Consider the following 17,024-nt stretch of genomic DNA (forward strand, 5'->3'; position numbering starts at 1 on the left):
TGTTGGTGTACCTATGCCTGCAGTCACTCATGACGAGACGACATCAAATCCAAAAACCTCCTAGTTTACCATGACACATGATCATTTTGGATGTAGGTGACTGGGAGAGGCAACAAGGTTGTGAGGTAGGATGATGGCTTCGGGCACTGCTGATGAAAACTGCGCAAGGGTCACTAGGTGATGAAGATGGGCAATCCGAGTCGACAGTGATTGTCTGCGAGGTATGGCTCGGCTGGAGGGCAAAACTGCGCAAATTTTGGGAGGAACAGTCTGGGCTGCGGGAAGGCAGGGCAGACCAAATCTGCGCATTTTCCGAAACGAGCGGGCAGCAGGGGCTTGACAGCAAAATTTGCGCAATTTCTTGGAGGAACAGGCCGGGCTGCAGGGAGGATTGGCAGACAGGATTTGCGTAGTTTTTTGGAGGAACTGGCCGAGAGCCTGGCAGCCAAAACTGCGCAATTCTTAGAGGGAACTGGCAGCTGGTTGCTGGGTCACTGGCAGCAGAAACTGCGCAATTCCTAGAGGGAATTGGCAGTCAGCTGTCGGGAGCTTGGCAACAGAAACTGCGTAATTCTTGGAGGGAACTGGTAGTCTGCTGCTGGGAGTTGCTTGTGAGAGAAATTGCACTGATGTTGGGAGGCCGGCTTGCTGATCATCTCTGCGCAATTTTTGAGCTGAGCAGACTGCTGGGCAGCAGAGGACTTGCTCATGAAAACTGCACAATTTTCTGGATGAGCAGCTGGTTGACTGTTGGGAGGGCTAGCTGGGAAAACTGCGCAATTTTCTGAGGGAGATAGGGACGGGCACTAGGTGTCTGTCCCGCCTGTTTGCGCAATTTCCTCAGTTAGCAAAGCGGGAAAGGTTAGCAGCCTTTGCGAAATTTTTGAGGGGAGTCAGTCCTCTGGTGGCTGCTGGGTCCAACTCTCCGGGTGGCCAGCATGAAGGTTGATTGAATTGCTTGCGGGCAACGCAACTTGAAATGACTTGCTTGGTGCTCCTGAGCTGTTCTGGGTGACAGTCGATCAAGTCGATTGCGGGGTGATGGTCCGACTGTGAGAGGGGAGTTCGGTCGTCAGAACTTCAACAAATGACTAAGTGTGAACGAGTGAAAGATGCATATGTTATCTTGCAACACACACTTGCATGACTCGATGACGAGATGACTCAAACCTTCCAGACACATATGTACAACATGACTGACCGACAGTGTAGGCGATAAGCGCGACACTTGTGATTGATCGTTGGTCAACTGTGACGACACTTGCGCGACAGTGAATGTGACTCCGTGTGTGAGCGCGACAGATGTTTTCATAGCGAGCACAACAAGTACACACGAAGCGAAGACTTTGAGCATAACCAGAACATGGTCGCAAGCATGACTTTGACATCAACATGCAAGACTTGGTGAAATGAACAAGCAAGGTGAATGCGAAGACTTACGCGAGCTCATGGAGTGAACCCGGGTGTGTGGAGTCATCAAGTGAAACTCTTAAGGGAGGCTCCGAAATTGGGTGCAGGCCAAAATTTTGGAGGGTGGTTGTAGCCGCTACAACAAAGACCCTTCTAGGCAAAAATGTATTTGTAAAAATAATTATTTTTGAGTCTAGAAAGTCTTGGAAGCTCCAAAGTACAAGTCGGCCTATAGGAGGGAATTCGACCACCTGAGAAGGCTATATAAAGAAGCAGTTCGACCTCGTTAGGACACACTCAACACACAAGTTCGATCTATCAAGAAAGAGTTCAATTTGTAGCTGGGAAGTAGGAAGGAGAGCGAAAGTCAAAGAAGAAAGGAAGGACAAAAATTTCTTGTTTTTGGGCTCTATCTCTCTCACATGTGCGAAGATCTAGGGTTTCTGGTGCTGCTGAAGGAGGTCGAAATTGCAGTAGGACAAAGTGCAAAATCTTGTAGCTGGAAGGGAGAAAACCCTATATTGACCTCATTGATATTGGAAGAGCTATCTTGCTTTAGGAAGGTCTGAGAAGGAGGCTGGATTAGGGGTTCTATAGCAGTTGGAAGGCCAAAATTGCAGGGTGGAAGTTGTAGGACAAGTTGCAGTATTGAAGTTGGCGGGTCGAAGTTGCAGTATTGAAGCTAGTTGATGCAAAATCAAAGGACTTATGGAAGGGCTGACTTGGTATTAAGAGAAGGACTTGGTCTAGGGTTTGGGTCTTTGTATCTCATTTGAAGCATATTCTAAGAAGAGAAGAGTTTCTGGGTTTTCCCCTTGGAGGGGTTTTGCCCTGGTTGAGAGCCTAATATCTATGTCCTCTATTGTTGCTATTACTGTTCTTGATATTGTTTAATGAAAAGATCTAATTAACGAACATAAAGAAGATAAATAAGATTCACAAGCAATTATCAAGGTTAAGGAAAACTAAGATTAATAGCTGCCACTTTCGATTTTCCAACAGGTGGTCCCCACCTTCTGCCAACTCACACTCCTTTTCTCTGTCTTCCTCCACAAGTGCGGAGTGTCTCTTGGGGATGGAATTGCCTCCCTTTGTGGTCCCCACATTCTGCTAAGGTTGCAATTTTCCTTTTTTCGTGAGTCCCAATGCCAAAATGATCAAAATTGTACTATTCCTAAGAAATTTAGGAAATTGGGGATATCGCAGATATTGTGTCAAAAGCCTTCATACAGTTTGTAAAGCTACTGATACACAGAGTTGTACAATTTGATTCATCAAAATATTTTTATCAAAAAATGAGGCGTGAAGAATCCATTAATGATCAAATCCTCCAAAAACTAGACAAAGAGAATTGATTTCAGACTACATTTTCCTTTAGTATTAATAAACATAGGCCCTTTAAAGATGCATTTCTTGCTTTTAGCTTCGGAAATCAGACATGCAAGAGTAAGATCTCTTTGTGAGACGACAAATTGCAACCGCAATTCAACCAATGGTTTCTTAATTGTATAACCATGTTTGCAATGACTTCAATAGAGGATGCTATATATTGTTGAGAAACCAAGATGTAGGCATATTAGGGTTGATTTCTCTTTCACGATAATTACTTGAGTGTTTGTTGTCTTTTTATTATTATGTTATGTTTTTCATCAAGCAATTACCAAAATGTACATGAAGATCGCAAAGAAACAAAAGAACACAAGAAATTAGGCTCTCCAAGCTAGGGCAAAAACCCCACAAGGGGGAAAACCCAGAAAATTCCTCTTCTTATAGAATCAGATCGAAGTGAGATATCCAAGATCCAAGACCAAAAACCTCCACAAATGTCCCAAGTCAGCCCTCCTTCAATCCTTTCTTCTTGCTGGTGAAAGTCAACAAAGTCAACGCTGATCAAACATCTGATTTGTGGCCAATCCCTGAAATTTTGGCCTCCCTGAAATCTGTGTCCTTTAACAGCTGCAGAGAAACTCGCATGTGTGAACAGATTAGGGCAGAAAATAATACTTTCTCTCTCCTTTGACTTTGCTCTCTCTTTCTCCTTTCACTTTTTTGCTGAAATTTATCTTCTTCTTGCACAAAAATCAAAGTGATGGATGGATGCCAAATGAGGTCGAACTTCTCTTGTATTTATACACTTCGCAGGAGTTTGAATAGGTGCCTCTTCTAGGCCGAGTTGTCCAAGAGGGCCGACTTGGTATTGTGGAAGACAATTTTGACTTTTGACTCGTTACAATTTTTTATCTTCTTTTCTTCCATGAAAGTCCAAATGGGACTTTGACTCGAATAAATTTTCTTTGACTCAATAAACCTTAGAAGCATGAAGAACATGCTTTGACTAGAATAATAATAGTAATAAAATTTCCTTTTACAAAATACATTTTAATACAAGTACAATGACAATTATGAAGACCGAACCTAGTTACATTTTCAACATATATAGCATTGGGAATGATTGGATGCTAATCTATGTACCTAAAATGACAAAGTGAGCCTGATCTAATTGTTATTGGAAATTGGGCTTTTTTATTGGTAGCTACTGATATTTCTCTGCATTTAAAAATGTTCTGATAATTATTTTCATCTTTTTCCAGGTTTATGATTTAGAGACAAGCTACTTGCATGATTCAAGTCAATGTGGAAATGTTTTAAGAGGTTTTGAAGGGTTTCTTTCATCTACCAGAAATACTGCCAAGTAAGTGTTTACTGTATTCTGAGGATATCTTATGAAAATATGCTACCTATCTTCTTTGTATCTGTCAGAAATCTATGATTTGTTTTTCCGTATCTGAAACTCCTAAGTATTTCTGCTTAGTTACATGTCCAGTATATGTGTTGTTGTCTTTGGGTTGCTTAGGTGGTCTTTAAAACAATTGAGGTCATTTGTTTACACACCGTCTCAGAAAGTTCTGGCTATGCCAGGGTAATCTCTTGTTATACATGCTAGTATTTTCCTAATCACTGATCCTATCCCTACACCATTGCGCTTTTTCTAAAATAAAGTGTTGCTGGCAAGGGGCTTCTTGTCTTTATCACCTTCACTCATACCTTAAATTTTTCCGGAAAGTGCTAGAGTAGATATTCTAAAAGCCAGGAGAGCATGATTTGCTGTTCACATTTGGGAAAATGAATGGTGGAAAAATTAGATCTCAACTTGCAAGCTCTCTTGCAATCTAACTATTCCTGCTTTGATGGAAGATGTTGCCTATGATTATAAAAGCTTCGTATGGGCTGATTACGCAGTTCTTTTGGGAAAAGATAGCAGCCTTAAGCAAAATCTGGATATATCTGTTACAGAGATGAAAGAGGGTGTCCATTAATTTGGTCTTTCTCCAATGTTATTATTTAAATTTTCAGGTACTAAATTGCCCATGAGTAGTACTGTGATCATTTTTGCACTAACAGGTCAAAAGTAGTAATACTGTACAGTGTAAATAACCTATTTTCAAGACTAAATAATGCATTTTGATGTGTAAGCAGCAATGATATCCTGGCTATTTATGCTCACAGCGCTTACATGGTTTTTGATTATTGTAATACTCATGGAAAGTCCTTTTTAAGTTTATAGGATAACATGGCATCCTAAATGTGCTGTCAAAAGTCACTTGGACCTTGCTTACAAGATATATCTCATGTGGGCTATTGCCGTTTTGCAAAGATGAACAGAAACATCCAGTCTTATGTAAGATAATTGTGCAGGAACTTGACAGAAAAATGGATGTTATAAACATTCTTATTTTGTGTTCATCTGTAATCATTTGTTAATGTTATTCTTCCTGACCAGCAAATTTATATTGAAAACCAGTTTTGAAATTCAAGTTGTGCTGCAGTATGTTTTCTTTTTTCCCTTCATCTTGATTATATGCAGATTATGATCTTTTAAGCTTTTTCAGCCTAAGGCGGTCGAGGAAGTTTCAGCCTGAAGACAGACTCTTCTCACTATCATCAGTTACATCTCCAGCGGTAAAATCTTTTGGCCCTTTTATTTTGCGGCTGGAACAGTTTGTGTGTTAGATTGTTTGGCATCTGTGTCTTTTAGTGGGTTTATCTTTTCCCTTTGTTGCTTGGAATATAAAGAAAAATATAAGCATGTATGAGCATCGTGATGGCTTCCTAAGACCTTTGTATCATGTACCAGTAGGAATATCCAATACCTTTTTATTCAATAGATTGATATGTATTAGAAAAATGTATCTTTGACTGGACAGCAGCAGGGCATGCTGTGTGCATAAACACAACATTTTTGTTATAGAAGCTGTATGTAAACAAGCTATTTTGCTTCTAAGTTCATAGTTTTATGGCTTAAGATGATAAAGTTATGGTCCTAGGTCCTTAGGTCATTTTTTTAATCATTACATAAGGCCACTAATGTTCAATAAGGTCTGTTTACACTGATCAGTGTTAATAAAGGCCTAATTATCCTATAAGTAGAATAGGCAACAAGTTAGGGCTTCTCTCTCTCTCTCTCTCTCTTTGTATAATAAGGGTTTTAACTTTTACCCTCCCATGTATTCATTCTACCATCTATCAATCATATTTTATTTCTCTAAGAATACGATTGTGGAGTTCATTTTTCAACAGTTCAGACTCGAGAATTGCAGGTGCCTCCAAGCCTTGTGTCTATGCTCATATGTCGAGTGTATCTTCCCTTTATACAGTTCTTTTGACCTTCATTCTTTTTATATGAAGAGATTTTATCCACTTGTAATCATTCTGTGTATCAGTCAGTTATATCATATACCTCTGTCAAGACTATTTTGGAGCTTTTCTTGGAAAAATATGGGTTTGTAAGTGCAATCCACCATTGGGCATCCAGGTGCCACCAAACTAATTTTTGTGATTAATTTGTGTTTCATGAAATATATATATATACTTGTTATCCTTGGAAAACATATATATTTCTATTCCATAAAAGAATGGATATACATTCTGTAGATCCATTAGCATTGCATGATGGATCAGTGTAATTATCCTCAATGAAAACACTCAAAAGACTGCCCTATATCCTTCACATACAGAATCTCAAGAAACTGTGGATAGACATCGTCCATAATGAGCCAAAGAACATAGAAGTCCTAATAATTACATCATGATTTCAAAAATATATCTGTCCAGCAGTCTTCAAACCGTTCCAGCATTTACATTAGCAAAATAAGATAATATATCTGTCCAAGGATAAAATTAGCAGTTTTCAAGAATAGTTCAAAACTTCAAGCATTTGGCAACATCTAGCCTATCATGCAGAGTAAAAAAGAATTATCCTTGAGAGCCTGGGAAATCATGGTAGCTACAGTATTCCCATAACCTCTATTGGAGCTATACACTGAGTGCCTAGCCTGTCGTCAATGGCAATCAACAGAAAAATAGTCAGCAAGAGTTGAACAGAACCAGCAAGCAGATCACTTCAATTTTGAAAAGAAAAGTTAGGTGACCAGACCAACCATTGATTCCAGGACTGTTCACCTTCCCACCTTATGTTGAAGGCCTTCCTTAGACAAATCATCCACCTCAGGCTTGTGCCTTTTGTAAACATGAGAGTAAGAGAGAGTTAAAAAGGTATTGCATTCTTTTGACCTCAAAAATTTATCCAAGAAATTGGTTTTCCATCCTAAAGACTCCATCCAATTAATAATCATCATTGTTTCACGACAAAGCTGAAGTTTTAAAATTCCTTTATCAACAGTGTTGACCACTACGTGTCAACGAGCCATAGTAGTACACCCCCTTTTTTCACAAAAGGGATAGCACTTGATTGATGTGTCCGTGCCGCCCAGCTATCATCATCAGCTTGACTTCCAAGATGTTATGTAAACGCTTTCTGCATGTATATAATGTAAATATTCTCAATAGATCTCTGTCATGTATGTAACGACCTAGGTAAACCTACTTTTCTAGTGACGATCTTTATTCTGGGAGGTTTTTTGTCTCACCGATCCATTCTCGGATGGTCGGCAGAGTTTTCCTCTAGTCTTACCCCAAAGCTGGAATGGATTTTATCGCTAGGATTTTAGGTGAGTCCTAGTGTTTTAGATCGAGTCTATGTAAAAGTAATTTGGGAATAATCCTAACTATTTGGTTAGGTTATTTTATTACAAATTGCTTGGTCTCTTGGATTATATTTGTGTCGCAGAAATGGATGGTCCGTGAGAGTTTATTACAAATGGGTTTTCCCTCTTATGGTGTAAAAAATATGAAAATCATGATGTAAAGTGTCTTGATGAAAAATAATTTATCCCCTCATAGGTTAATTAATTAAATTTTCTGGCCAAAAATTAATTAAAATCCTAGGCTAGAAATTTAATTAATTCTAGGTCCTAGGTAAATTTAAATTCTCTAAAGGCAAAATTCGTTGGTCTTTAAAAAATTAAATTTTAAAAGGTCTCGGGACTAAGGTAAATTAATTATTTTGATAAATTTTAAACCTTTGATCCCTAGGGTTAAGTCAAAGTCAAATTTTTGGGAAAATTAACTCAAAAATTTATTTTTTGAGTTAATTAAAATGCATTTAATTGAAAAATTCAAATTTCTTCAAGAATGAAATATTTTGATGGATGAGATTAAAATAAATTTTAATTCTCATCAACGGTCGAGATTGCTTTGACGAGGATCACTCGAACTAGCCGTTGGAGGATTTATCTTTAAACAAGAAGTCATTTGTCAGTTGATCTATCCGACCTTTGAGTCGTGTGCTTAGCGAAAAGCTCGTGTAATCTTTTTCTAGATAATAAATAAAGATTTTGGGGTTAAGTTTTGTTGGCGTTACTCTTCATGGGAATACTGTAAGATGTGTTGTTTTCATGCATAATTTTTTCTATAGCCATTGATGATAGTTTCTAAAGAGTGATTTGAGTACAAGTATCTTGCTGAGTTGCTGAGGTTTGAATAATAATCTAAATTTTGAACGTAATAGTAGGTACCTCTATTTGTCTGAGTTTTATTATTATTTTCTCGCTCTATTTTTAATGGTTGGATCGAGTTATGTAGGGAAATCTCGATTTTAGGTCCTTGGGCGTTGGGGGAAGTTTTCAGTTGGACCAGCCAACTTCTGATCCGTGTTTTCTTAGGAGCCTAGTAAAATTAATCCCGGGCTTATCATAAGATTTTTTTTGTTGGTGATGCACGAAGGGTTTCGAGTTAGCACTTCCTTAAAATTAAAAAAAATTATTTTTGTGTGGGAAATTGATAGATCTGGCTGCTGAGAGCCTTAGATTATCAGATCTGGGAGCGGAGTTGGACTCATACTCGTCAGATCTGATAGATCTACCATTCTTGTGCATAGATCTGTATTTTTTCTTTTGGTTTTCTAATGTGGATTTTTATGAGTTTTAGTTTTTTTACATTGTATATGTCGTTTGAGTGTTTTCTTGTTGTCGTGTAGCTACAGATATGAGGAGGAAATTTGTGTAGAGTCCAGATCTAGGCCCTGAAGGGTAAGATCTGGATCTTTGGGGGTTTATCAACATAATTTTGCAGTCCAAGGGTTTAAAAAGTTTTAAATCTAGAATTTTTCATAAGGGTTTAACGAATAAATCTGAAGCAAAAGCATTTCATTTTAAAATAAGATTTTCTGGGAATTTTTCTGAAGTTTTTGTGCTACCATTTCTTTGTTGATTGGTTTTTTTTGATTTGCTCCCTGGGTTTTTGGGTTCGCTGCAAAATTTCAATTTTTTTAGGAAACTCTTATCCCTCCATTATTCCAACATTCATTTGATGCCTAAGATTTTCCCATTTTTTGCTGTAATTTTGGAAGCTGCTACTCGAATACTTACCCGCAGCTTCTGCTCCTCCTTTTCTGCAATCTTTGCTGCCACCCCTCATTTCTCCCTTTCTGCAGCCCTCCTTTCTCCATCGATCTGCAAATTTCCTTTGCGTCCTGCATCAAAAAATCCGTAGCTCATTTCCTCCCTCTTCCAAATCCTTCCTTGCTGCGTGGGTCTTGTATACTTCTTCTAGAAGCTGCTTGACTTGCGTTTTCCACTACTACTCGCTGCCTCCCTTAGTGTCCTCCATTCTTTGCTGCCGCTGTCAACTTGCAAATGCCATCAAACCCTGTTGCGTTCCCCTTTCTTCTCCTACCCACGACTACCTCTTCCATTTCTCCCCGTGCTGCCTGCTCCCTCCATCCGCAACCCATTTCCTTAGCTCCTGCAACCTACCCGCAACCCTCTCCTTTTGCTCTTGGCGCTTCTTGTCGACCTGCGCCAATCCTCATCGCTGCCCTCTCGCTGCCCCTTCTTCTGTGTTGAGAACTCCTACCCTCTCTCGGCCCGTCACTCCTCCCTCATCATGGCTCCCTTCTTGTTGCAACTCCAAACGCTATCCATTCTCCACTGCCATCGCTCCATCGACTTGCAAAAACATTAAAAATATAAAATTTAAAAAATTTCATTTATGTGACTTTAAAATTCCTAAAAGAATTAAATCAAAAGGGGAATTTGCGTCCTCATATTTATTTTTTTTTATTTATTTTTTATGTGGCTTACGACCCATAATTTTTTTTTCATTTTAACTAAGGTCTATTGATTTGATTTTTAGTCACATTAAACATTTATTCTCTTTATTTTACCACATTAAATTAATTGCCTAAGGGATAATTAAAATTCAATTTTAAAGTTTCTTGGTATCATTGGTGTTAAATGTAAAATTTTATTTTTTGTGGTATTGATTTCTCTATTGGCAAGTGCGATTAATGTTTTAAAATTATATTGCCTATTGGAAAATGATAAATTATTCTAGATTTGAGTTATTAATGAAAATGATTTTAAATCTAAAATATCCTGCATGTTAAAGTTTTAAGCATTTACACTTAATTGTTCATGATCGTCGCTTTGCCACAATATAAATTGCTCTGGGTAATTTGTTTTTATTTAGTCTTTGGTTAATTGAATATTAAGGCACTGGTCTATAATCATTTCTATCTTGTGGTTGTGTCTTGGTCATATTAGTGTTTGATCTATTTATCTTAGTTGACCAGGAGCCATTTGCATTCATCAAGTTGTCCATCTTTAAGTCTCCTAGAGCTTGTGTTTCACAGAGTATTCTCATTCATTTACCTCAGGGACTACCCCCCTTGACTTGTCTAGGAGAGAGTTTAAACTGAGTGAGTAAGGATTAGAGTGACAACCCTTACTTTGAGCGTTGTCGCACTGCTTGGACATTTTGTGCGACAAAATTTTTGGTGCAGTTGCTAGGGATAGAGCTTTTCTGTCCTTGGTCCTCACGACATTTTTCTAATCATCTCATCTTTTCCGCCATTCATTAGCTCGTCAAGCGGCACAACATTTTTTGGCACCGTTGTTGGGGATATTTTATTCTCGGCGCTTCAACGACATTTCCTCATCATTCTTCTCATTTCTCATCTCTCATTCTAGTCGACAAAGTCAACACTTCTTGGCATTGCCGCCAAGGACCTATTTATTGGACTAGTGTTACTTGGGAGCGGGAGCGAAAGCGGGGAACGGGAGCGGGAGTGACATTTTCAGAAGCTCCCGGTTTGGGAGCGAATCCTGGAGCGTTTTTTTATATAATATATATATTTTTTATGTTTTGATACATATATGTCAACAAAAGCATGTAGAATAATGAATTAGATATAAAAAACATAAAAATCATAGATTGAACCATATAACAACAATCATCTAGAAGTTATAATCTTCATCAACCACGTCCACAAGTTAGTAACATAGTAACATACAACATATTGAGTCTCATGATTCATCAATCTTAAAGTTTCTAGCTTTCAAAATTCAATATATAACATTTATCATCATTGATCACCAAAGTTGTACTCGTAAGCTAAGTGTAACCATTACAACAAATAATATCTAACATGAAATGAAATGTTATAAAATGAAATGAAATGAAATGAAACAACTTTCAACTTTCATGAAGCATCATATTCATAATTCATTACTAATGAGTTATAATTGCCAACTTCAAACTTAAATTGTCATATATTGTTTAAAAAAATATCATAATAAATATGAAAGAGTCAATAGTTATAGAAACTACTAGAAACTAGACAAGAGAAGTAAATCTATTATCTATTTCTTATGCTTGGGCCTCTTGCCACCACGAGAAATGTCTAATTTTTTAGTCTTGTTGGAAAATCAGGATTTTTGTCATTAATATCGGGCCTCTTGCCACCACGAGAAATGTCTAATTTTTTAGTCTTGTTGGAAAATCAGGATCTTTGTCATTAATATCACCCTCTAAGCATTAATATCCAGAGGTATCTTTGTCATTAACTCTGTATCTGTATAGGGATCTTTGTCATTAATATCACCCTCTAAGCGTTAACATAAGATAGAAAAAGCATAGCATGTCAAGTCAAGATTTTGTTTGTGTGATGCGTACATTTTTAGGAGGGTCATGATAGAGGAGTTCGACAACCAATGTCACTAACATCAATGTACATAGAGGGATTGGTGCTCTTGATTAAATACGAGTTCCATACCCTAATACATGACAAAATTCAATGGAAACATTGTAATCCCCCAATCTTGAAATCCTGAAAAACTGATAAGTCTGCTGGATTTTGAATGAAATCTAAAATTCTACTTTCTCCATATGAAATCCAATGAGGCCGGAACCACTCTCAAACATCCTGAGTCATTTCATGGTAATGTTAAAAATTTAAGTAAAAGGATGAAAATGAAGATTAAGGAGAATGTCACTTTTACTTTAAGAATTTAATATTACCATGAATAGCATAACAATACTAGGGCCTAGACTTGATCATTAAGCTGCCCCACTCAAAAATTATTTGTATCTTTAAACAAAAAATTGCATTTCGAACATTACTACAAAAAAAAATTGCAAAAAAAGAAAAACGCTCCCGAAAAGGCAGGGAGCGAAATTTTTTTAGGGAGTGCGCTCCCGACCCGCTCCTGCTCCGAGCGCATATTGGGAGCGGAATTGAGGGGGGGGATGCTCCCCTGCAACACTGTATTGGACCTTGGCTTTACGACATTTCATCTCATTTTTTTGGCATCATTTTGTCTCTTCATCCTAACTCTCGTCATCTCTCATCTAATCCTCTCATCTTCACTTTCTGCACCTGGACATTCCGGTTGGTTTCCTGTTTGGGTGGCGACTCCACTTATTCATTCATTTAATCCTAGACAGGGAGCCCTCCCTGAATATCCATCTGCCTCCATCCACTAACTTTTCGGTTTCGCCTTTGGAAACTTTGTGAGAGATTCATGCTCAAGTGGCGACTCCACTTCTTCCATTTCTTACAAGAATTTCTACTAGAAGCTCGCTTCTTGTAGATGTTTTGATTTTCTTGAGCAGGGATCTCTCTCTCTGATATCCATTTGGCCCATCTTTTTCCCGTTAAACAAGTCATCATGGATTATGACTTGTTTGCTCCTTGTGATTTTACTAATATTCAGGGAGCTCCGCATGGTTATCCTTCTTTTTTTGGTGACGCCATCAATGAATTTCCTCCTTTTCAAGGTAACAATGCTTTTACTGCCGAAACTCACCTTCAGAATGTCAGCCTTTGTATAAGCAAGTGTCTCCCATATTCTAAATATGAAGATGTGAAGATGAAGATTTTCATTCTTACCTTATCTGGAGATGCTTTAGATTGGTTTGTTAATTTCCCTAATAACACTTTTGATTCTCTACAATCAATCATTGATGCCTTTGAAGATAGATATGGAGATAAAGACAAAGTCAAAGCGAAAGCTGAAGTAAAGGAAACTATAGAAGTTGAAAATGATTTCAAGGAGTTAATTCAAATGGTTAAAGACATACAGTTAAATCAGGCTCAAGTAAGCAAGAATGCAAAAGTTAATCAAGCTCAACTTATTAAAGATATGGAACTTAATCAAGCAAGATTAACAACTGATCATGCTAGGGAAATTAATTCTATGCAAAGCAAGTTATTAGCCCTAGAGGAAAAGATGACGATCATGGAATTCAATCATTCAAATCAACTAACTGCCATGGAAGCGAGTTATCAGGAAGAAATAAGTTTGATTAAGAACAAATTGTCAACTATGGATGAAGAAATGACCATCACGAGATTCGATTATAATAATCAATTAGCTACCATGCAAGCAAATCATAAGAAAGAGATAAACTATATGCAAAACTGCTTCATGGGCATGAAAGCAAAGAATGATAAAATTATAAAGGACATGGAAGTTGGTCAGATATCTCTTTAGAATAGATTATTGGCCATAGAAGAAAAGCAGGTACCATGTGTCATAAATACAGATGAAATAGATATCATCGAAAACATATTAAAAATAATGGAAGTTAATCATTCTAATCAAATGTCCATTATTCAGAATCTAATAAAGACTATGCAAGCTAATCATGTCACTCTGCAAGAAAGATTCGTGAAAACTGAACTCAATCAAGCGAAGTTAATAGTAAGACATGCTAGAGAAATGAGTTCATTACATAAGAGGCTGGAAGAGAGGAAATCACAGGTCTCGCCTTGTTGTGAAAATCTCGAGAAAGTGGCTAGCTCCAGTAATGAAGATTTAACTAAGAATGACATGATCAAAGAAGAATTAAAAAAAGATCAAGTTATAACTCATGACACCTGTGACACTGATCCATCATTCTCGACAGAGCAGATGTAGAATGAAGAAAGACATGTCATGCATATCTTACATACTTCATCTGAGAGTTTTCAAGGAGAATGTTCCACGTCATCAGTGATACAACCTGCCACAAAGAAAAAGCGCAAGAGAAAGAGAATGATAAAGTGGTTTGATGCACTGATGGCCGCGAGTAGCTTGATTTTCAGATAGGAAAAAGTTCTACTGTGTGCAGGATTGGACATGGCACATCTGAGAAACAACCGATAGATTTTCCTGAAAGCAGGCAAATGCTCAGTATGCACTATATTGAACGCATTTCATGCCATGGGGCATATTTGTATTGTATTTCTAACCCTATACCCTGTTATTTCAGTATTTCATTTTATAGTTAGATTTGTGTTTTTCATGTTATTAGGATAGTTAATAAATCAAGAGCTTATATCTTCCCTATGCGCAATGTTATATGATGATATATGGATGGATGCTACTTATGTTATATTGTGTATTGCATGGACGCAGATTCTGGATTCTCACATTCCTCCGGGGCAGCAACATGTCCCCAAGTAGAGCCAAATGTTGACCACTACGTGTCAATGACCCATAACAGTACACCCCCTTTTTTCGCAAAAGGGATAGCACTTGATCAATGTGTTCGTGCCGTCCAGCTATCATCATCAACTTGACTTCCAAGATGTCATGTAAACCCTTTCTGCATGTGTATAATGTAAATAATCTCAGCAGATCCATGTCATGTATGTAATGACGTAGGTAAACCTACATTTCCAGTGATGATCTCCATTTTGGGAGGTTTTTTGTCTCACCAATCCATTCTCGGATGGTCGGCAGAGTTTTCCTCTAGTCTTAACCGAAAGCTGAAATGGATTTTGTCCCTAGGATCTTAGGCGAGTCCTAGTGTTCTAAATCGAGTCTATGTAAAAGTAATTTGGGAATAATCCTAACTATTTGGTTAGGTTATTTTATTACAAATTGCTTAGTCTCTTAGATTATATTTGTGTCGTAGAAATGGGTGGTCCATGAGGGTCTATTACAAATGGGTTTGCCCCCTTATGATGTAAAAAATATGAAAATCATGATGTAAAGTGCCTTGAGGGTTGAAAAAATAATTTATCCCCTCATAGGTTAATTAATTAATTTTTTTGGCCAAAAATTAATTAAAATCTTAGGCCAAAAATTTAATTAATTCTAGGTCCTAGGTAAATTTAAATTCTTCAAAGGCAAAATTCATCGGTCCTTAAAAATTTAAATTTTAAAAGGTTCCGGGACTAAGGTAAATTACTTATTTTGATAAATTTTAAACCTTTGATCCCTGGGGTTAAGTCAAAGTCAAATTTTTGGGGAAATTAACTCAAATTTTTTTTTTTGAGTTAATTAAAATGCATTTAATTGAAAAATTCGAATTTCTTGAAGAATTAAATATTTCGACGGATGAGATTAAGTTATTAACAAAAATTTTAATCTTCATCAACGGTTGAGATTTCTTTGACGAGGATCACTCGAACTAGCCGTAGGAGGATTTATCTTTAAATAGGAAGTCATTTGTCAGTTGATTTATCCGACCTTTGAGTCGCGTGCTTAGCAAAAAGCTCGTGTAATTTTTTTCTGAATAATAAAGAAAGACTTTGGGGTTAAGTTTTGCTGGTGTTACTCTTCATGGGAATACTGTAAGATGTGTTGTTTTCATGCATAATTTTTTCTAAAGCCATTGATGATAGCTTCTAAAGAGTGATTTGAGTACAGGTATCTTGCTCAGTTGCTGGGGTTTGAATAATAATCTAAATTTTGAACGTAATAGCAGGTATCTCTATTTGTCTGAGTTTTATTATTATTTTCTCGCTCTATTTTTAATGGCTAGATCGAGTTTTGCAGGGAAATCTTGATTTTAGATCCTCGGGCGTTAGGGGAAGTTTTCAGTTGGACCAGCCAACTCCCGATCCGTGTTTTCTGAGGAGCCCAGTAAAATTAATCTCGGGCTTATCATAAGATTTTTTTGTTGGTGATGCACGAAGGGTTTCGAGTTAGCACCTCTTTAAAATTTAAAAAATTAATTTTTGTGTGGGAAATTGATAGATCTGGCTGTTGAGAGCCTTAGATTATCAAATCTGAGAGTGGAGTTGGACTCATACTCCTCAGATCTGATAGATCTACCATTCTTGTGTATAGAGCTGTATATTTTTTTTTTGGTTTTTTAACATGGGTGTTAGTTTTTTATCATTGTATATATCGTTTGGGTGTGTTCTTGTTGTCGTGCAACTACAGATCTGAGGAGGAAATTTGTGTAGAGTCGAGATCTAGGGCCTGGAGGGTAAGATCTGGATCTCGGGGGGTTTATCAACATAATTTTGCAAGGACATTATTAAATTTTTTTTGCAGTTCAAGGGTTTAAAAAGTTTTAAATCTGGAAATTTTCATAAGGGTTTAACGAATAAATTTGAAGCAGAAGCATGTCATTTTAAAATAAGATTTTCTGGTAATTTTTCTTAAGTTTCTGGGCTACCATTTATTTGCTAATTGGTTTTTTTCGATTTGCTGCCTGGGCTTTTGGGTTCACTGCAAAATTTTGATTTTTTTTAAGAAATTCTTATCCCTCCATTATTCCAACCTTCATTTGATGCCTGAGGTTTTCCCATTTTCTGCTGTAATTTTCGAAGCGCTGCCCGAATCCTTACCCGCAGCTTCTGCTCCTCCTTTCCTGCAATCTTTGCTGCCATCCCTCATTTTTCCCTTTCTGCAGCCCTCCTTCCTCCATTGATCTGCAGATTTCCCTTTGCATCCTGCATCAAAAAACCCGCAGCTCATTTCCTTCCTCCTCCACATCCCTCCTTGTTGCGTGGGTGTTTTATCCTTCTCCCAGAAGTTGCTTGACCTGCGTTGTCCCTTGCTGCTCGTTGCCTCCCTTAGCGTCCTCCATTCTTTGTTGCCGCTGTCAACCTGCAAACGCCATCAAACCCTGCTGCGTTCCCCTCTCTTCTCCTACCCGCGGCTCCCTCTTCCATTTCTCCCTGTGCTGCCTGCTCCCTCCATCCGCAGCCCATT

At 37.7% G+C, this 17,024-nt stretch overlaps 1 protein-coding gene across 5 annotated transcripts in view; it reads left to right on the forward strand.

The window, feature by feature from the left end:
* Positions 1–17,024, forward strand: part of LOC149227860 (histone acetyltransferase subunit NuA4-domain protein) — a 325,335-nt gene that overhangs the window by 89,628 nt on the left and 218,683 nt on the right. For all 5 annotated transcript variants that reach the window (XM_089377943.1, XM_089377944.1, XM_089377945.1 and 2 more), the window contains exons 3-4: positions 4,002–4,102; positions 5,301–5,370. In XM_089377943.1, the coding sequence (XP_089234069.1) occupies positions 4,002–4,102; positions 5,301–5,370 (171 nt within the window). The remainder of the gene's footprint in view (positions 1–4,001; positions 4,103–5,300; positions 5,371–17,024) is intronic.

Source organism: Pinus tabuliformis, chromosome J (assembly GCF_031772625.1).
Source record: "Pinus tabuliformis cultivar Carrire ecotype Pingquan chromosome J, CPIR1, whole genome shotgun sequence".
Taxonomy (NCBI): Eukaryota; Viridiplantae; Streptophyta; class Pinopsida; order Pinales; family Pinaceae; genus Pinus; species Pinus tabuliformis.